Source organism: Belonocnema kinseyi, chromosome 2, assembly GCF_010883055.1.
Source record: "Belonocnema kinseyi isolate 2016_QV_RU_SX_M_011 chromosome 2, B_treatae_v1, whole genome shotgun sequence".
Classification (NCBI taxonomy): Eukaryota; Metazoa; Arthropoda; class Insecta; order Hymenoptera; family Cynipidae; genus Belonocnema; species Belonocnema kinseyi.
Genome location: NC_046658.1, coordinates 71,204,347 through 71,227,689, shown reverse-complemented (window position 1 = coordinate 71,227,689; position 23,343 = coordinate 71,204,347). Strand labels below are relative to the sequence as shown.

Here is a 23,343-nt window from a genome sequence, read left to right as displayed (position 1 = left end):
GGACCGAATTCCATGCATTTGGATCCTTGTTTTCCCCTCAGCAGTCAACGAAGTGAAATTAGCCAGTGGCTAAAGTTAAAATACCTAATTGTAAATATAGGCTGTGGTTAGAAAATTAATTTCCTAATTATATTTTTCCGTGATAAGTGAACCAAATTTCGGTAAATTTCGATGCCTTTCTTTATAAATATTGCAAGCATTGAAAATAAACGGAAGTTCAATATCAAACCTCACTAAAAGTAAGGTTTGCATCAAAAGTAAATTTACTGAAATAATATCCTCCTTAAATTCGATGTTTATCTCACTCAATAAAATACCAATTTTAACCCAGGTACTTTTACTTCAGGCTTTTGCAACGAAATTTATAATTAATACAAATTAATTACAGCTTATGCAATAAAAACCTAGTTAACTTGTACCTGAAATAACACCAACTTAATTACAAAAATTACGATTAGTAGATGTTTCGTGAATTGTACATTGCAAATAATGATATTTTATACGCAGCATATGGTTTTATTGAATCAAATTTTATAGTATCTCTTAAAATTGGGTTCAGGAATATTCAAATTCGATTAAATGATTTAAAACTTAACGACCACTTCAGCAGCATCAAAACTATAGATATTCAGATGACATAAATGATCTAATAATTTTAATTTCTGATGGGCATATCCACCCCCAATATTTGTGATTTATAAATGTTTGTTATTTGCCAATGTGATGTATCCAAGGGGGCTTATGGGGCTCAAGCTCCTGCCCCCCGAAATTTACACTTGAAAACTTTATTTTATTTACAACAGCTTGTGTCTATGTTTTTACAGCTCTGTTATTTTCCATAAATGCTTATTAGAAACAGGCACTATATATAGTAAAGACTCCTGAATAAACTGGGGTCTATTCTTCATGTTATTTGTGAAAACGAAGCCAATAAAATGTAGATTATCTCATTTAAAATTAAGTAAAGTCAAAGGCCAACGCCATAAAACAAGATTTTAGCACATCAGAAATTTAATTAAAAGTACCTATGGCTGTGTCCTATTCCAGAACAACTAACTGAAAGCTGATATTCGTTATTGGGTCTTAAGTTAGGAAGGCCATCATTGTGGATTAAAATTATCTAAAAAATTAAAAATACATTGGAAATTTTTGTTGGCGAATTTTCATGCATATCACCATAATATTTGTTTGAATACCAACAAAAAATAAATTAAAAAATTATATTAAATGGTTCCGCAAGCCCTATGAAGTTTAACACGTATTTCTCATGATAAAGAAAAACAATGTTTCTTTTTGAAAATTTTATTCAGAATCGTCAATATTTCGTAAATCGACTTTAAAATTCAGCATTTCTCTGTAAAATTAGCCATAGAATATGAATATAATTATGATTTTTTGCGATTGGTTCAATATAAATTGTTTTTAATACGTAAAACTCTACTTTTTACTGATAACTAGAAGTTTACATAAATTGTTCAAACAATTTATTATCGTTTTTAGCCATTTGCTCTTGGAATAGATTTAAAAAGTCGCGGGTTTTCAAAGTTTTTAACTTCTCAGTTGGACCGTGACACTAATAAATTTAATTTAAGAGAAATAATTTTTAAAGTAATTTCTTATCATTGCCATTATCTCAGAATAATGCTAGAAAGTTGCACTTTTTTCTCAATTTTTCAACTTTTTGTTCAATTTTCAATTATAATGAGTTAATAGTTTTTTAAACTAACAAATATAATTGTCCACACAGTTTATTGCTAGTTTGAATAATATTCTCTTTGAAGAATGCCAGAATTTTGCGGAAAATTTATCAAATATAATTGTTTAAAAAAATTATTATTGTTTGTCACTATCTTTTCCTATAATAATTCTGGATAGTTGTGGCCAGTGTTCGGTAAGTTACTTTTTTTTGAGTAAATAGTTAAAGTTACGTTCCTTAATGAAAAAAGTGACTAGTTACAGGTACGTTACTTGCAACTGTAACTAGTTACAGTTACTAGATAAAGTAACTTCAAGTTACCTAAAAAGTTACTTTTTTCTTTTCCTTAATTTTTTAATTTAAAAATAAAACTAATTAATAAAAGACTAATAAAATTATTTATCATTATTATTATATTATGACAATACAAAGTACATAAAGTAACTGTAAAGCAACTAAAATTAAGTTACAAGTTACTACAAAAATCATAACTAAGTTACGTTACAAGTTACTAAAAAAAAGTAACTAAGTTACCCTAAAAGTTAAAAATAACGTAACTTTATAGTAACCTTATTGTGCAAATAATTTATTATTGTTTATAAATATCTTCTGTTAGATAAATGTTAGAAAGTTAAGGCTTTTTTCTGAAATTTTTAAGATTTCTTTGGATTTTTTTATAAGCATATAATAAATAAACAATAGAGAGAATCATTTTTTAAACAATCTCTTTCTTCTTTGTGCATATATTTTTCTAAAATAAAACATATATTTGAAACATTTTCCAGATTTTCGATATGAATCATATTAAATGAAAATTTTCCTAAAAGCAAGCGAAAATTAATATCTTTCGTGTTAAATAAAAAAAAACTTTAACATGTGCGCTTATGGCTCTCGCCAAACTTAAATGCGTTTTTTTCGAAAAGCGGTTTTTCAAAGTTCCAACTTCAAAAGTGCCCCGTCCACTCATTTTTTAGGTTAAAACGTTCGCCATAAAGGACCTTTTCATGCTGATGTCCACATTTTTTCCTAACTAAAAAGTCAAAGGAAAGCTTGTTAAGTTAATTATTTAAAAAATTATTTTTGTCAAACTTCATTGATTATTAACACTTTAAGTCAATAGTAGACAAAAAGTTGAAAATTTCATTTAAAAAACTGCAACTGTATCAAATGTTACAAAAGAAAATATGACTTTTTAAAAAATTGTTTAAATATTTATGTTTTTTAATTTGAACATTAAGTCATTTTATTTTTCAGACACACTTTTCCTGGCCACGTCGCTGCCCTCTGGCAGTACAGAAAAATTAAGTTCAAATTAAACTTTTATTTTATTATTACTTACTATTCATGGATACCACATGGCTGATAATTTATAAGTGAGAACTAAATTGATTGACGTGTCAGCTGTTTGCGTCAAGATAAGAAATGAGTTTCTTGAATGTAAATAAAGGTGATTCGCTAAATAATTACGAATTGGAATGCAAATCAATTACAGTTTTCTATGGCGGAAAGTTTAACTACTGATACCGTATAATCGGTTCTTTCACTGCCTTAGTCGATTTGATTAAGTAGACCAATTATTTTGCACGTAAATTGTGGCTATTAGGTGTAGTTATATAGAAAATTATTAAAAACAAGTGTTCTTTTAGCGAAACTGCGATAATCCAGTAATAAGCATTAATATCTTCTCTTTTTTTCTTGGTATTAAATATTTACATTTTATACGAAATAGCAATAGTTTTCTTTTTGTTGAATTCAACTTTTTTGAATACAAATTCCAATATTTTTTGGTTAAAATATCAAATACTACATTTTTTGTCGAGATTTCCTTTTTTTCGATTGGAAATTGAATTACTTGATTGAAAGTTAATCTTTTTGGTTGAAAATTAGTTTTATGGGCTGAAGATTTATAATTTTAATTAAAAGTTCATGTCTTTGTTTGAAGACTGAAAATTCTGTTTTAATTAATTTTTTTTTTAATTGACAATGTAACTATTCCAAATGAATATTCCAGCATTTTAGTTTGAAATTCAGCTAATTGTTTGAAAATTAATTTTATTAACAAAAAATGTAATTTTTACAGCAGAAGATTCATTCATAGACTTGGTTAACATTTCTTTTGTAAAATTATTTTATTTTTTTAACTTAAAATTTAACTCTTTCATTTTTGTTAAAAAACTAATCTTTTTGATTCCAAAACTTCACAGGTTTATTAAAAATTGATCTTCAACTATTTGGTTAAGGATTTATGTATTTTATGGAAAAATCGTCTTTTTTGGTAGAAAATTAATCCTTTTGGTTAAAAATTCAACTATTTGCTCAGAGATTCATCTATATTGTTGAAAATGCAATATTTCAATTCAAAAGTTATGTAATTAGATTAAAAAAAAAAAAATTTACAAGTGGGTGAAATGAACCTTATTATAGGCTAAAAAATAGTTAGAGATAGGGACACGAAAGATACTGTAATACTAAAACGTAAAAAAAACAGTTAAAAAAGTGAATAGCCACGTGTTAGAAAGTGGAGTAAGCATAATAAAAGCGTGGGAAACATTCTAAGGACTATTAAAGTGTTACGCTGTAATTGCTTAACAGATCTCCAAACCTATTCTCTAATGTTTTATGTTCGCGTTGGTTAACGGTATCGTCGGTATCGCCGCGAAACTACCGACTTAAAACCAAAGAGCATCATTATTTTTACTTTATTTTCACTTGGCAAAGAAGGACTGTAGAATTTTTAAATAATGAAATAATAACATTTTTTTGACAATATTGCGAATATGTATAGTTCAAAGGCGAAGGAATATTATTCGCAGCACTATTATGTAATTAAATTCTCGCGGATCAAAATTCAGAATAATAGTCACGCAAGTGGGAAATAGTAAGAGCGGAGATCCGTTATTTATCATCGAAGTAAGGATCATTATAAGACTGGTATTACTAAATCACGCTTTCTTATAAACACGGCGTTTAAATCTGAACAGAAAACCGCGGAGGCATTAAAGGATCTTATATTACTAAACCATCCCGCCTGTAAACTTGCAGGAGCGTTTACGTCGCATCGTAAATACGATTTATAGTCATATCTTCGAGATGTTAATATTGCTCCCCCTCCCTTCAAACCTGCGACAATTTTCTTCACAAAATATTCCGTTGCAGCGTGGGTAAAGATTTTACAGAGTCGTTAAAACTATGGTTCAAATTACTTTTTTATTACAATCATTTTACAATGAGTAGAGGACTTTATTATGTTTAAAACATTATTTCCGTTATAAAAATTAAGTGCTTTGCTGGTATCACTGGAGATAAGAGATAAAATCATCCTTCTCTAAACAATAGGTGGGTCACGAAAATCTCGAAAGCATTGTTATCGCTTTTCCTTAATGCCGATTGAGTAATTTGGGAAAGCCGAGGGAAAGAATGTTGTTAAATTCACAGATATAATTAAGAATCCACTTTCAGTTAAATAATAGTGCCAAAGAATGTCACAGTTGCGTGCATAATAAAGCTGACAAATATTTAAAATTAAATAATGGAAAATTTTAGCATTTAGCCAAAGCCACACATACTCTGCAGAATTAAAATTTGTATTTAACATGAACAAAACTAATAATTTTATTGTCAAATATGAATCATAAGTTTTTTTCCAGCAGGTGGAAAGCAACCATTATTAACATTTGCAATGCTTTATTTGAATTGAAGCAATTATTTTTTAAATCTAAATCTTACTCAAAAACATAAATTTTGAACAAAAAAGGGAAGAATTACATTTTCAGTTAACATAATAAATTTGTAACCAAGTGAAAGAAACATTTTAACAAATCAGTTAAATTTTCAACCAAAGTAATGAATTTTTGATAAAAGAATTAATTGTCAACAAAAGATATTTTAATTTTTAAACAAAGACAGTTAAAATAAACCAAAAATAGAATTTTAACCCAATAGTTAAATTCTCTAAAAACAAAAAAAAAGATTAAAAAAAAAAAAAAAATTTTCAAACAAACAAAATATTTTTTTAACGAAGAAGAATAAATTTCTACTAAAAAATACGAATTTTCGACAAAAATGGAATAATTAAATGTTCAGTTAAATAAATTCATCTTCAATATAAAAACGCTAATTTTCAATCAAAGAGGTGAATTTTCAAACAAAAAGATTGTTTTTCTACCAAAAAATATTAACTTGAATAAAATACATGCATTTTCAACTGAAATTTTAATTTTTAAAAGAATTTGCAATATGATCGTTAAATTTGTAACCAAAGTAATGAATTTTCAACCAAAAAGGTGAATTAGTCATCGAGGAGATTAATATTGTTCCACTAAAGACAAAGTTTCAACAAAATACATACATTTTCAATTTTACAACTAAATAACTGAATTTTTCACTGAACAAGATAAATTTTAAACCAAACATTCAGAATCAACCACAAAAAAGTAGTTCCACTTTCAACTAAGTAGATGAATCGTCAACCAAAAAAGGTTTTGTTTGTCACGATTCACGAATAGCGAAAAGTTTAGAAATTTAATTTAATCGTTATACTAGGAGAAATATCTTGGGACCAAGGAAGAACTTAAATGACGATTCCTGCTAGAACTGCTCGTAAATTCCGGAATTCGACGTTTTTCTTTCTACGAGGTATTTATCTGGAAAAATTTGGAAAATCTCTGAAGTGTCAACTTTTTAAGTGAAATTTGTCACAATAAAGGATCAAAGTTTAAAGAGTAGCTCCAATTTTTAATAGATCTAGCAGATATTAATCGTTTGTGTTAAGTTTTTATTCTCAAAAATATTATTTAAATGTGAATTAAACAGTGAAAATATAGAAAAGCGGTTATTTTTTATTTATTGTAAAAATATCATATTGACTGTTAATTAACAATGAAGTTAATTGATTTTGCTCATGTCAAATATAAATTGAAATACTGTTGTAAAGGTTTATCTAGATTAAAAGAAATGCGACAATTGTAGATCTAGATTTTTTCTCAGTTTCAGCACACACATAAATTTTAAATTTTTCTTACTGTTGAACATTAAAAATGAAATAATTTATTACATTTATGTGACAAATATGTCCAGAAAACGTGGTAAATGGGATCTTATGGAAAATTCGTGTCATATTCAAGTAGTCGAATTTAATTCTACTTTGATAAATGTTTCATTAGGAAACACCTTGAAAATGTATTTTTTTATCTTTTTAAATGTTGGAAAAAGATCAAAGTCATGGTGTCGCATAATTTTATAACCGGCCAGACATATTTTATCAATAAGACAAATAGTCGGCTAGTTTTAATGAACTCTAAGTAAATAAAAAAAAAAAAAAAACGATATTCATCTTGAAATTACTAGAATTTTCTCTTTATAATAAAGAAACTTCTGTAAATCACATAATATATTTTCATATCATATAAGATTTTCTGTAAAATCTATGAAAAAATCGGCGGAATAAAGAAATAGGTGAAAAGAAATTATCGAAAATTCCGCACTTATTGTTGTTGAAATTTCATTCCATATCTATTGATAGATCTACTAATAAAGATTAAGAATGTTGTGCACCATCAATTTAATTATTCAAAATTCTCAAATAAATTTTTTTTTTTAATGATAAAAATTGTTTCTAAATATTTCTAAAGCTTTTTGATAAAAAAGAAAATTTCAATTTAGTTATTTTTTTAATATTGGTAAATAATTATGTTCACGAGACTTTGCTACCAGGCTATAATTTTCAAATTTTTTCAAACATTCATAGAGATCAGAAAAATTTAATTATGGACCAAAACTTAGAATATCTTAGTTTACGACATTTATAGACTGCAGGTAACGATATAAAAAGTATCTTTACGGGTAATAAACAAATTGCTGGTACCAACAAATGTTGAGAAAAATGTAGATTTTGGAACATTTTAAAATGAAATTTTTGGTTTTTGTTTGAAAAATAAATTTGAAGAAAATATTTTAAAAGATTAAAAACACTTCAAATGATTTCCTAAAATTTCGAAAACGAATGTAGAAGATTTCAAAGTAAAAGTTTTTAATTTTGAAATATTACAAAATTTCAGAAAAAATTCCAATTAGTTTAATAGAGATATTTAGAAGTTTTGAAAAATAGAGAAATAATGTTATCTAAAACAAAATGTATATTTTGGAAGATTTGGAATAAATAATGTAGAATTTCTTTTGAAGGAATTTTAAAAGGTTTAAAGAAATTGAAAAAATTTGTCTTACGATTTTTCAAAAAAATGTTAATGTGTTTTTTATCTTAAAGTTATTTGAAGAAAAAAGATAAAAAAATTTAATGCTTAATTTTTTTTAATTTGAGGAACAATTTGAATTATTATCAAATATATTTCCAAGTTTATACCAATTTTATTAAATAATAAAAAGTTTCAAAAAAATGTTAATGTGCTTTTTATCGTAAAGTTATTTGAAGAAAAAAGATAAAAAAATTTTAATGCTTAATTTTTTTTTAATTTGAGGAACAATTCGAATTATTTTCAAATATATTTCCAAGTTTATACCAATTTTGTTAAATAATAAAAAGTTTCAAAAAACTGGATGCAAAATGTAGATTTTTGAAGAGTGTGAAATATAATTTTATAATTCTAGGATTCCTGAGAAGTGAGAATATTTAAAGTGATTTTTTATTTAAAAAATTAGTTTAAGAGAATATTGAAAAAAAATGTCAATGATTTCCGAACATTTATAAAATATTTTAAAACTTTTTTCAAGTGTTAAAATGTTTCAAATATCCTTTAAATTGCTCAAATTTTTCCTACAATTCTTTAAAATCCTATAAAGTAAAACAAAATTTCCTAAACATTTTTTGGATAGTTATATTTATAGTTATCGTTATTTTTTCCTCCAAATTATAATTTTTCTAGTTTTTCTTATTCAGGATGAAAAATCTATTTTGATTTATATACCAATTATTAAATTTTTTGGTGAATAATCTTTTTTTTTAAATTCCACTATTTTGTTGAAGATTATATTTTTATTTTACATGAGTGAAACAAATAAACCAAGAAAGAGTCATTCAAATTTTTTATTTTTCATTCAAACTTATTTTGCCCCTCAAATCGAGAAACTACACGATTTCTCAAAAATACGTGATGTAACGATAGGTCTAGAAAATCTCGCATTGATTGTTGTTAAAAACCTGATTAGCTTTTCATTAGTTAAAGTTGTTTTATATCTTAAATTTAAAAATTAAAAATTTTAATTAAATAAATAATACGTTTTAATAAGAAAAATCATAGAAAACCTTATGTGAATTGTTATTTTTAATAAAAAATTATGAAATTTTAAAGATATGCATTTCGTTAACAACTTTCATTTTCAAGATAAGTTAGCCATTTTTACCCGAAATCGGTATTTTAAAACAAAAATAATTATTGTTTAAAAATGCACAATTTTTTAACCCTCAAAAAGACAGGCGGGTCTCAGAGGCCAGGCGGATCACAAATTTCGAGTTACAAAGAGTTGTGTATCAAGTATGGGCTTGTGCATGAGAATTTCTTTTGGCGAAGTCTAAATACATAAACAAATCAGGCTTTCTGAAAATTCTATTTGTGGAGTGCTCCACAGAAACGTATATATTTTTCACTTACACAAAAAGGCAAGCCGGGCCTCGCAGGCTCGCTCTTCATTGCAACATCAAATTTGAGTACTGCGTGGAAAAGAGTATGCATATCACTCATGTTTGCATGAAAAAACAGTTTGAGTGCATAGATTTCAGTCTTGCAGATACTTTTTTTTTAATTTTGAAGGACTTCTATATATTTGCTTGTTTGTTTCTAAAATACATCTACTGCTTGCAGGTGCAAACATAATTTCTTGCGTAAACTCTTTCAAATGTGCGCTCGAATTTGCAACGCGTGACTTTTTGATGCTGTAGTGATTATGTTGTCATAGTTGTTTTAATAGTTGCAATGCTGGTATTTAGAAGGAACAACAGTACAGGTTATAAATCTGGTTTATAACGCCACAAAAGGAGGCGTTGACATTCTTTGCCAAATATACTTTTCTTATATGGTTCAATGTAAAACGAATCAGTGGCATCACGCAATTTTTTTTAATTTAAAAAAAGTCTCTTTAGTCACAGCTTTTGTGATTCATCGCGATTTTACTGGAAAAAACGAGGAACAAGTCGGCTTTACAAGAAAGCGTATCTTGGTAAATTTTGGTTTGGCATGCCATAAAAATGCGTGCAACAAATATTGATTAACACGATCAAGTGTCGAAACTTTGCAAAGCTGCATTATAAATTTAAATGTAATGTGATCATAAAATGTAATTATGAATAAAAATTATCAAACTTCTTAGGTTTTTCTATACTTTTACTGGAAAAAGAAGTTTGAATTTTAACGGGCCTGAGAGGCCCGTTCACTCAGTTCAAGTTGTATTTACAAACAAAAAGTTTGAAATAATATCTATTTTATATTTTAATTTAAAAATTTGGGAAACTAAAAAAATAATAATCGCATGCGTAGCGCACATGTTTTTTTCTATTTTAGTAAAAAAAAACTATATATTAAAAATTTTTCAAATTAATTATTAATTTATTCCTATATCTAAGCATAAAAAAGATATCACTCTCGGCATGTAGCAAATATTGAGAAATTCCTATAGAATTGTATTCGGGTTACGTAATTGGGAGAAGGAAATGCTGGTTTCGTATTCGTCGGAAGAGATTTTTAACGTGTTGCCAGAAAATAGAGGGTCGTAAGTTGCGAATTTATTTGAGGGCGTACTGTGTTGCTGCAAAACACGTTACACGATCCTATATGCCGTCTATCGGATTTCAAGTTGCGATGCCCATTCATTTTGCAATACGACCGCTTAAGGGGAGAGCGAAAACTTCTTGGACTAAAAAAAATAAAATTCCTGCACCTAGTAACAAGTAAACAACCAAAATATAACCCAATAAAAAATGGACGTTTTTTTTAAGAAGAGTGACAAAACATCGATTTTTCGGTTACCATCGAAAATCATACTTTAATAGTTTAATATATCAGGGTGGCCGACAAATTTTCTTTTCAAAATTCCATGAATTTTCCCTGATCTTTCACTGACTAATTTTTTGTTTTCCTTCGGCATTAATATTTAAAACCCAAAATTCTAAGTTTCTAACATTTTTAACGTAGAATACTTTATAAATGGAATAAAAAAAATTTTAATTTAAATTTATAAATTATTATTTTCAGGGCTTTCGCAGTGCAATTCCATAAAATTTAGAAGGTTTCCAGGTAAATTTAAAAGAATTCAGGGTAAATTCATGTGACTTCAAAACAATTTAATTTAAATTCAAAAGAATTAAAATAAATTGGAAAAAATCCAGAAAATTTCACTGAATTCAGTAAAATTGGAGTCAATATAGAGGAATTTTAGGGAACTGAGAAGAATTCGATGATGCTAAAAAATGAACTTAGAAACATTTAGGGTAATTTAAAAGAATTTGATAACATGATAGCTTTTCAAATCCTTGACATTTTTGGATATCTTGAAAATGCCTTCGAATATTTTTAAATTCTACAGCATATTTCGAACTCTTTAAAATGCTTTCAAATTTATCAAATCCTTTAAAATGTCTGAATATCCCTTGAAACTTTTTAAAGCTCTTGAAAATGTCTTGAAATCCTTTAAGCTTTAAGCTTTTAAAATCACTATATACCATTAAAAGCGATTGAAATTATCCTAAGATATTTCAAATTATGTAAAATATTTTGAAATTTTCTAAAACTTTTAATCTGTTACGTTTTTTGAAAGCCCTTTGAATTGTTGAAATGAATTAAAAATTCCTTAGAATCTTTTCATATCGAAAATTTTTCAAGTAATATGAAATTACTCGATTCTTGCGAATAAATTCTTTAAAATCCATTAAAATATTATTAAAAATCGTGGAATTACATTAGATCTGATATTTCCTAAGTTCTTGAAAAATTGATTAAAATAATTTGGGAACTTTTAAAATCCCTTAAAATGATTGAAATCCTCAGAAATCTGCTAATCCTTAAACTCCTTAGCAATTTCTTGATTATTTTCAAATCTCTTGGCTTAGAATCTTCTAAAATACTCTAAAATGTTTCAAATCCTTTGAAATCTTTTTAAATCCCTTGAAAATTTGCAAAGCGCTTAAAAATCTATTTGATATTTTGAAAATACTCAAAAATCATCTAAAACTCCTTCAAATCATTAAAATCCCTGAAAATTCTTCGGATTTTGTAAAATACTCTAAAATATTTAAAAACCTTTGAAATCCGTTAGAATTTTTGAAATCTGTTAAAAATCTGTAAGAATCTTCTAAAATACTCTAGAATATTTCAGAAGAATTCAGGAAAATTTAGAAATAGTAGGTTAGACTTGAATTAATTAGTGGTTAACTTCTTACAGAAATGGGCTGAATTATACCGTTTTTTTTCGAAATCCCTGAGTTACCATTAATTACCATTAGTTACCATTAATAACAAAACCATTAAAACCAATGTCTGGGTAATTATATTTTTCCACATTTTTTAAGCGTTTGCTTTTTGAAGTATTTCTGATAGCTTTATTTATGTCTCATTTTCTAATTTCTTCTTCCTTTTCTGGTTTCATTTTGTGTGGATATTTAGAATTGGAAGGTGCTAAAGAATTGGTCAGGTACACGTTTGAGGGTGAGATGAATGAAAATGTTGGCGCCGGAACGAGGTTCATGAATGGGGTTCATGAATGCCCTTGGCGATGTGATTTTCGCGCGTAAGACCGTAAATCGCTTATCTCTCGTTTTGCGAAGATTGGGTCCAGAGGCGATTATTTTCCAGCAAGAGAAATGGAAGATGCCAAAGTTCTTCGCCTCCAGATAGTTTTCTGGGTGCGTTCGCGTGTGTGTTTTTCTCACACATTCACACGAACTTGCACGTAAACAAGTTCGTGAACGTGCTCACGAGGCTGCCCGCTGTCCCGTTAATCTAAGATACATACAATGCCAGACAAGTTAAAATGGAGGAGAGAAGATGCGGATCTTAAGATACGGGCACCTTTCTACCTTCCTCAGCTTCTTCAGAGTCCAAATATTTTCTCCGGTTTTCGACTTAATAACACCCTTCCATGAGTTGATGGGGAATTTTAAACTGGACAATTTTAAAATGAGACTAAAGTACAGGAGAAGACTGCAAGTGCCAATTACTAAAATCATTTTCAATTTATTAAAAATTAAACAAGTTTTAAACTGAACTGGAATTATTTCACAATCGCAATTATAAATCAAAGCCTTTCAAAATTAAGGAGTTTAAAATTTCAGAAGTTGACAATAAAAGCTTAATTTGATTCTCTAAAAAAATAAAAATTTGAATTATTAGGTACACAAAAATAAATATATTCCTGCACTAAGCATTCTGAATTCAAAACTTCAAACTGAATCATTATAAATTGTTTACTTTAAATTGAAAGCCTTTAAAAATATAATTCCCGAGAGTTTTACACCCTAGAATGCCTGAGGGAGTTATTTTGATAACGTTATTCAGTAAAATTAACCTATTTCTCCCAATTTTCTAATAAATTATTGTATTTTCAATGTAATCCATATTTATGCTTGAATGTATTGATAATAGTATACATATTATTAATGGTGAAGATTTATTTTACTATTTTTACTGAAATCAATTGTTAAATAATTGGTGACTACGTTTTTATTCAAAATTCCGCTTTTTTCATATGAAATTTTTTCATACAAAATGTACTTGTTAACTGATAACAAAAATCAATGTATTTGTACTAACTAACATTGGAATTGAAAGACCTTTTTCTTAAAAACTAAGAAACCTTTAAAAATCAATCATTTATATCTAGAAGTATTCCACAATTATAGAATAATAAAAAATTTTATATTTATAAATTAGGCATTTAAAATTAAATGAAGAATCATCGGACAAAAGAGCCTAAATGCGAGAACGCGAGTTTTACAGCAGACACACAAAAGGTTTCAAGGTATTGCCAGGCACTACTGAATCCTGAACAGATTGCTTTAAAGAAAGCAACCATGACCGAGAAAACGAATGTCAAAGGTACGGCGCTTGCCAAAAAACGCTGGATCTGACACACGAAAAGCTTCACAGTTTTTTTATATTTCAATTTGAGAAAAAAAAAAGTCGTTTCGAGATATCACTTAACGCTATGGAACCTTAAAAGGAAAATCATAAAAAAGTAACCAACTCCGAGAAAGATCCTTGTCAATAGTACATTACGTCCTCAATAACGAAAATATTAACAAACAAAGAGTCGCACTACTTTTTTATTTTTTCTTTAAAAAAACAAAACAAAAAAGTACTTTTGTCAAATTGCTTAGCTTTATTTAATCGGGACAAGAACAGTAACAAATAAGCAATACATTTTTAAAAAGTGCTTGACGTCAATTTTGACCCATTTCTGAATCGAACTGGACCATAATTGTCTACAGGAACATAAGTTAATTCAAAAGAATTATTTCGAGTCAATACAACGAATTCCAGAAATTTAACATCTACTTCCTTTTTCCCGACGACCCTTTAAATTATCATAAGTTGACATCTCTTGAAATTAAAGTCACAATTTTAAGATTTCACATCGGAAAGTCCTAGAATATAGCTATTTATAATTACAGTTAAAACATTAAAGAATTTTTTATTTCAACCAATACAAACATCTAATTGAACAAACCTCGGAAGCGTTTGGAACTGTACAATTTTAAACTTTAGGCACATAATCTCAAATAAAATGCATATAAAAATGAGAAAATTGACGTAAAAAGTGTCAAAGGCTTCTAAATTAAAAAAAGCGTTCATGTGGAATTTTTTTTGAATTTCTAGTAGAAACGTTAACATTCATAATATTTCAATTTCAATGGATAGTATGGAATTGATTTGGGGATGAATTTCGCTAAATAATCGAAAATATTTTAACAATAAAATGGACAGTATAATCACACTCCAAAAACCTCTTATTACTAGATGTTAATTGCAGAAACATATTGAATTAATTATATATATTATAGATCAATTATGATGACCCTGGATAAGATTTATCTCTTTATTTGAATCTGATTAATTTTAAAATACGTTAAATCAGTGATTATTTGATCAATAAAAACAGTAAAAACACTGAAATTCCAGTCGCGCTAATCACTTATTTCATTGGGTAAAATGTTAAGGAAGTGGCAGGAAAGCTTATATTAAAAATTCCTTTTGTCTTTCTACTGGCGAGTCAGTGAAAAACGGCTATAATTTTTATGATTGAAATCTTGTGAAATGAGTCCCTGATACTCAGTATTCATCTAATTCAGAAAGATATCTAAGATGAATAGATGTGTTCTCGTTTCACCAGAAATTACCAGTAATCGTCAAAATTAATATATAAATTTTTTGAATAATTACACTGATCAACACTAAGAATATCAGGGAATTTAGAGAAATAATATGATTAAAATACCTAATTATTATTGAAGTTTAAATCAAGAATATCTGAGGAGACAGAAAAAAAATATGAAAAGTTATATCCGTCTATCAAGTGTAGAGGTGTCACTTAAAAAAATCAAAAGCGTATGTTGATAACTGGTCCAACAAAAACTTAACTGGCTCAAATTTCGTTACTATGGACAACGCAATAAGGTTATACTAATAAATCATGGATTATGAAACAAATAAAATCTAAGCTACCAAAGAATTAGACTATTTTCTTAACTTTGAACAAAATTTCTGCTTACCCTTTGGAAACAAAAACTCTTTTGGGGAAAATACAATTGGTTGATGAAAAAAAGAATTTAGGTTTTAGCTTGCTTCTAACTTTACTTACAACGCTTTCTCACTTATAAAAAAAACTTTTTAATTGGACCAGTAATCAACACGCTTTTATTTATTTTTATAACGAACATCTTTACTTGATGTTTGTACCCTGGTTAACCCTTTACCATCTTCTTGACCTGCCTGTATATACTGTACATATCATATCTGTCATATATATTAATTTTAGTAATTAGGATAATTTGATCAGTGAACTACAATTAGTCACCATTAATAAAACCAGAAGCTTTGTTATTCTTCGAATAATTTCTTCTTCTTAATCATAAAAATATCCAATTTCCAGGTTGGCAGTTAAAAGTTAAAACTTGAGAAAGTTGATCATGAGGTACATGAAGTTTGGAATTAAGCAAAAGAAGGAATTGGTGTAACTTAAAATTGAAGTTTCTTATGCTTGGTCTGGTAAATGGCTCTCAATTTAAGTTTGTGAATAATTCTGGTTGCAGATGCCTCGTCGTCGAATGAAGCAGTGCATCTACAGCAGCGTCTGAAGAGCCTGAGCACGGAATTGGTGACCCTGAGGAACCGGCTGCACGTGAGCCAGCCAGGTAACAATTCAGGGCCGGCGGGTGCTGCGTGCAGCCCCCTGGCCAAAAGTCCTGAGAAAAGTTTGAGTTCTTCAGCCCCAGCGGTACCACCGAGGACGTCATTGCCACCAGGTGGCAATGGTAGCAATGGCACACACCATACAGGACATCCTTCCGGTCACACTCTTACTGCTTCCGCGATCGTTCATCCTCACGCAAATCACGGCACGAGCAATGGCCTCAACCACAACTCGACCACAAATAATTTAATATCTGGTCAGTATCTAACCACACGTCCACAACGCGACATGACATTAATGTTACGGAGACTTGGTATTTTATGTTGGCAAATTTTCTTGTGATCGAATTGATGATAATATGAGTTTAGAATGATTAGAAAATAAATTCGAATTAGGAAAGTTCCAGTGGTAAAATCAATGTATCCAAATAATAAGGTGCTATCTCGGAAGATGAATCTTGAAAGCTTCTATCTTGGGTGACGAAATCAGGAAAATACATAATCCAGTATATAAAAATTGTATTGGGACCACAAGCGCTTTCATCGAGATTAGAACCTTGTTATACGTCAATATCAGAAAATTAAAATGGCTTGTAACTTACAATTCTCGAATTAGCTTCAATGCAAACAGATTTTTTCAAGGTAGTTGTCCTAAAAATCAGATCTCTGAAAAAAGTAGTTTTTCTATTATTTTAAGAATCAAATTAATATTACTGATGATCCTATATACATTAAACAACATTATTTTTACTGAACACTTTGGTAAACTTACCAACAAATTTATTTTAACCATGTTTTTTGCAGTTGATTTTTCTCTTACTGTATTATTTCAACAATTTTTGAAGTACGTTTCAATCAAATAACTATATTTCAAGATGATTTCGACGCCTCTATGCAATATGGCTCTATTTGCTGAGTCTTAAATGAGATTATGCGCTTTGTATAAGCATAGGGAATAGTCTGATACACAGTGCTGTCTGCCATCAGCAGACAGACTCATATTGTATAGACGCGTTGATTTGCTTACATATTTTAAAAAATGGAAACAGGAAACTTGCAGGAAAACATTTTTTTAAATTGGTAAATAGTAAAATAAAAAATTCGATTAGAAAAAATATAGTTAAAATAATTATTTTCCGTTAGTTTTAACCTTTTTCAGAAAAAGAATATTTTTTCTTACATTAAACATGACTGATAATATAATTTAAATTCTTTGAATCATTAAAAACTTTTTTTCCAGAAATTTAATTTTTGGAATGACAAATAGCTTAATGTTCAGTTTCGAGGGCTAAATAAATACTATAGTATTGCTCCTTAACGAGTTCGAAAGAAACCTACTCACTAAATCCCAAAGTTTTCATTGCTTTTAGTGTTTAGAAAAATACTATTGAAAAGATTCAATTTCTGCTGAATATATTTTGGAATCTACTTTTGAAAAAATTCGATGTTCAGACTTAATTTAAATTCTTTAAAATTGGTTGAAATCACAGTATCTGTAAATGTGTAATTTTAACATCATTTAAGTTTTTATGTATTTAATGTTTAATTGTTTATTATAGACTTTACTTTTAAAACATATTTCCTATTTTATAACACTAATTTGGATTTAAAATAATATCTCTTAATTCAGGCTCTCCTCTTTAAAATTATAAGGAATACTGAGAAAGTCATATGAAACATTTTATAATATTTTGCACCCTGAGTTACTTAGAATTTCGCATAATTTTAAGGTTAATTTCAAATAAGCAACACTTTTATACACAAGATTTTAGAATTGCATTATAATTTTGGGAACCCCATTAAATATTTGGACCTCTCTGTAGAACTTTCAACTTTGTAGGAATATTCATAAACATTGGTTATTTCGTTAACTTTTTAAAATTGTAACTAGCATTTTTAGATTGAAAATGACCAAAGATGTTCAACCTTTAAATGATTGATTCCAAAATTAGAACTATTTTGAATCGAATACATTAAAATAATTCGTATTATAGCGGCTAGGAAAAACTGACAGTGATAATAATAACTACAAATATTGAGTCCTGATCTTTGCTAAAAGTCAGAAAATTGTTGACGATTTCTTTTGGTGAAAGTTAGAAAGTCTTGTATATCCTTGAGGTTTTTCTTTAAGGCAATGGATTAATCTTCAAATATGTATGTAATATCAATACCAATATAATATAATCCAGTAAAAAGTGTCACTTCAATATTTTCATAATATCTTCCAAGTTTATTCCCTTAAAAATTACTTTTCAAAATATTTAGTTATTGCAATTAAAAGCTGACAATATATTTGAATTATCAAGAAGAATTAAAGATATTAATAATTTAGAAATTTATAAATGTATGGTATTTGACTGATAAAAATGGACAACCTTTTTTAGATAATGTACATTTTATACAGTTTGAACTAACCACATCAGGGTTGACTGGACAGGTATGAACCTCGTATAACCGCGAACAGCTTCGAATCTCGAATTACACTTTTACTCTGATTATATAATCAAAGTATTTCGTGTCAGTTGCGGAATTGTATTTATTCGTATTTCGAAATTGTCAATCATTGAAGCTTGTTAATTTTAGAACTAAAACATTACATGAGAACTGAAACATTAAATGAGAACTAAAACATTAAATCACGCTTTTAGACTGAGCCAACGCCCAAATCTATATTAGAATTGAATAATCGTTATGTGGCAAAAATTGTACTAATTTCTTGCTTCACTGAGAATTCACAAGAGGTTTCAATATTTATGATTATTGTTTTTTTTTTCTTCACTTCAAATATATTTTCTGCAGCTACTTTAGAATTCCCTGAAAGAATATAAAGCCAGTCTACAATTTCTCTTGCCTCTTGCACTTGTTAATCCTTTCTTTTGTGGCAAAAAAGATTAAAGAAAGAAGCTAAGGAAGAACGTTATCAATTTATGTTTCCGGTAGATCTGGAACCCCCAAAGCGACACAACGGGGTGCCTGACGACGGGATAGTGTCCTGTGTCACAGCCTTGGGTTGTCAAAGATCGGCGCCGATTTCTAGCATCATCGCTGATGTAAAGAATGCTAAAAGCTCGCATGCCCAACATCATAGGTATCCACCAAAGGGAAATGGATCTTCATCCGGTCAAGCAACATCTACGACCTTGGACGACCTCATTCACCTATCTGCACCTCTCACCGAAGATGCGGTCCTCAAGTGTCTCCAGGCCCGCTTCTGTGCCAAGCAATATCATGTGAGTCATTCCAGACTTATTTTTTATCGATAAGATCAAATTACGGAAAATTTATGAAGGGTCTGATAGGAAATCATCCTAAACGGGTAACATTACCTTCTTTTTTATTAGGGTCTTGTAGACTACGCAGGAAACCCTTATAACGACACGAGACAGTTTGTCCAGCCGTCGTTTACTATTATCACTCCTATATTGTTCCTACAATATTTGTGCTAGAGGGTTGAAATTTGGCATAAATGTTAATCAGAACTATAGCATTCTAAGAAAAATATATTCTTCCAATTGTTTATTATGTTTCTTTATAGTAGTGGTTAAAAAATAAGGGGACTGAGGATATTTATTTTTTTAGACCTCTGTTCTGTAAGTTTTTATTCTATTCTGATTTTCTTCGGGGACATGCCAGATTGAAACTTTATTTGAATATTTTATTTTAAATATTTGAAATCAAAAATAAATTTTTTTATGTGATATTGTTGTCTCTTATATTAATCTATGGTTAAAAATGAGAATAGGAAGGAAATTGTTTTTCTATACTGCTCTGCTGGAATTACTCTATTGAGTCCGTTTTTCTTCGTAGGTGGTCCAAATTGAAGATATTGGGATGTTGATATGTAATCAAAAATAAAATTTGGAACGTTACAGTATAATGTTTTCGTTACTTGTGATCACTTTACGAACTGATTTTCAGTTTAAAAGTATGTCAAAGTAACGCGAGAATTTTTATATAAATTCATGATGGGGAATTATATTGACTCTCTGATATTAAATAAGTTGGTGTTTCTTTACATGAGCTTTAGGGTCCAGAGCACTAAAACCCAAATGTTCTTGCTACAATGTATGGATGTGCGAAATTTTGTCGGGTCAAAAGAAAATTGTTCTTTTTTTGTTTATAAAAAAAACTTCTGTGTGCATTCTCATCAAGAAAAAATACTATAAATGATTATTTTGTTAAATCAAAACTCTCCATAATATTCAAGAATCTAATATTTTAAAGAAAATCAGTAGGAATTTTTAAAAGCTAGTCCTGAGTTATCTCAATAATAGAAAAATCCTCAATGGCAATACAAAAATCCAGAAGGACGCACTATAAAAACGACTATTTTCCTGAGCTTCAGCGAAACCGGTTTACATTAAAACGTGCCACATTGGCCCTGATACTCTCATAATATTATAACAAGCTATTTTTTTTTTATCAAATGATATTCATGGTTCAGAGTTTAAAATTAGCATACTGGACATTTTCGGAATTTTTTAGGAGTCTTCAACGAATAATTATTGCTCGATTAATTTGTACCCCCCCCCTGACCTACTTTTTGTGACCCAAGAATCCATGACTGTCAATTTCACATAAAGTTGACACATGGGCACTAAGTTTTTCTTTTGTCCCATAAATTGTTATTATTCGACAAGTGACCTATTTTTTATAATTTGTTAACTAGTATACAATTGTTTAAACAATTTTTATTTGTTTCAATTATTTGCGTCTCAATGAATTATTAAACGGTACTAATTTCGAATAATTCAACAATTAGTAATTGTCACTAGAGCACTATTTTTGTCTTAAACATTTTCCAATTATTGTGTAAATAATTGATTATTAATTACTCTTAGGTTATTCCTAAAAAGTAGAAAAGTGTCGTTTTTTTAAAATTCGCTTATTTTTGTCAATTGTTATTAAATATTTACATTAATAATTATTACCCGAATTGTTTAAAACGTTACATTTCTGGTATTTTTTCTGCATAAAAAATCAATTTTCTATGGCTTGATTTGAAAAAAAAATTTGAACAAATATTAATTGTTTAGGCAATTGAAGTAACGTTTGGATGGCGTAAATATTAAATGATAATACAATGAAGCCAAATCTCTTTATGTATAAGCGTAATTAAAAAAGGGGGTTCTATTCCTTATTCGCAAGGAACACAAGTACACCAAATTCTCGGTTTCAGTCCAGTGTTGGGGGTGCTTTGCAAATATCCTTGGTCACAATTCGGGGGATCCAAACGTAATCACTCAGGACCGTCTGAATCGTTTCCAACTGGAATATATAAAAGCGCAATATACGCGAGTGAGTACGCGCGCACTGTGTCTTTTGCACTACGCTGTTGGCATTTTTCATGCACGAGTGGCAACCGTCTCTCGCTCTGCTAGCTGAGAAAATGCGTGGACAGTAGTTCTAGGAAGGCCCAAACCGAAGGGACAAAAACCGAAAGTTTAGTGTCAATAGTAATCATTTCTAAAAAATTTTGTTTGTCTCTTGAAAGAAAAATATTGCTGAATCGTTTGCAATTTTAATATACAATTGATATGGATGTGTATATGTCAAATATATAAATCAAGTATTCTATTAAGCAACCTTACAATTAGAAAAATTACTATATTGTGTTAAAATTGTGAAAAATGGTCCAAAATTATATAAAGACTCATCTGTCTTGCCCATGTATGTCTTTATTTTGTTCAAATAATGCAATTTCATTCATTCAATTTTACCTGGGGCTCTAAAGCCTCGTTCATATTAACATTTTTTCAATTATAAACCTTAAATGTCCTTAATTGGTAATTTTTTATAAAATATGTTTACAAAATTCATAAATAATATCGAAGTACAAACTTTTAATACTAAATTCTAAATTTTATTGGTTATATAATTCAAACAGAACTAGGTGATAACATTATTTCGTTGACTTTAAATGACCACACTAGGAATTTCAATGCCCAAATATCCTTTACAAATGAACAAATTATGATTTTGAGTGATTGTTAATAGAATTTGTTCTTAACCATTATCATTATAGGGCAATTTTTTTAATTTTACGCACATCTAAGTATTAAATTCGAGCCACATAGCATTTAAATATTTTATAAATACACGAGATCATATGAACCAGAAGAGTCTCCATGATTTTTTAAGCTTTTTTCAGGAAAAGATTCGAAAATTTTCATTAAATGTGTCATATTTCTAAAATATGTAATTTTATCTCTAGTACTCCCCAGTTTATTAAAAATCCAATTATCGGTTCCAGAAATATCGATAAATCTACCCAAGAAATACATTATGATGTAATATGAGATTTTGATATTCCTGCCTATGTACATTTCTATAAAATAATGGCATATTAAATTTAATTTAATTTATATGCTAATGAATTTACTCACATGTATATTAAATTTCGATCAGATTTTTCTAACAGCAGTCATAAAGGTTCGATAAAAGTAAATATCTAAGATTTATTATGGAAAGAATGATTTAACAAATTTTGTTGAAGAAGTTAATAGTGGAGTAAACTGTTTCTACGTTTTCTTTTCAGAAAAAGTTGTGAGTAAATAATAATTACAAATATAATAATAATTTTAAACAAGTACCTTTTAACGAGCATGTGCGGAATTAATGGGTATTTTTAGGTATTTTACAAATATTTTTGAAAATATAAAATAATTTAGCTTAAAACTAATTTTGGGCTTATAAAAAAGTACCATAAGACAAAAACAAAAGCAACGAGAAAGACAGACAGTTTTAGTTAGCACTGTATGTTGGATTCTGGAAACTTGAATTCAAATTAAACTAAAAGAAATTATTCGTTGGAAAATCCTGAAAAAGTGCTGATAATAATCTTCAAATTTCTAATTCTCAATCAGTATTTTAGCTAAATTCAGCAAATATTCGGTCTTACGGTCAATGATAAAATCAAAATAAAAGCATCCGAAATAACATGTGAAAAACATATTTATTTCTTTTAAAAAAATCCTCAACGTTTCGACCAACACTGCGGGTCTTTATCAAGAGTCGATATACAAATCTATAATTTAATAAAAAATTGTATGAGCGTAAGCGTTCTAATAATTAGTGTCGTAAAAAGGATATCGGTTTGAACAAAATAAAAAAGTTATTATATTGAAACATACCTGAGTCAAAACACAAAGTCATATTTTATAAAAACAAACGGCGTCATTTAAACATTTTTCTTTTTTTTTTTAAGAAATTTTTTAACAGGACAAAATTTCTATTGGTTGAAGCCTCAAAGATATTGGAGAGGCTCCAATAATTTATGAAAAATGTCACATAATT

The 23,343-nt window shown here is 28.5% G+C and overlaps 1 protein-coding gene across 3 annotated transcripts in view; it reads left to right on the top strand.

Annotated features, from left to right (window-relative positions):
* Positions 1-23,343, top strand: part of LOC117168157 (unconventional myosin-IXb) — a 74,779-nt gene that overhangs the window by 25,419 nt on the left and 26,017 nt on the right. For all 3 annotated transcript variants that reach the window (XM_033353585.1, XM_033353584.1, XM_033353586.1), the window contains exons 2-3: positions 15,948-16,304; positions 18,988-19,277. In XM_033353585.1, coding sequence (XP_033209476.1) covers positions 15,948-16,304; positions 18,988-19,277 — 647 coding nt within the window. The remainder of the gene's footprint in view (positions 1-15,947; positions 16,305-18,987; positions 19,278-23,343) is intronic.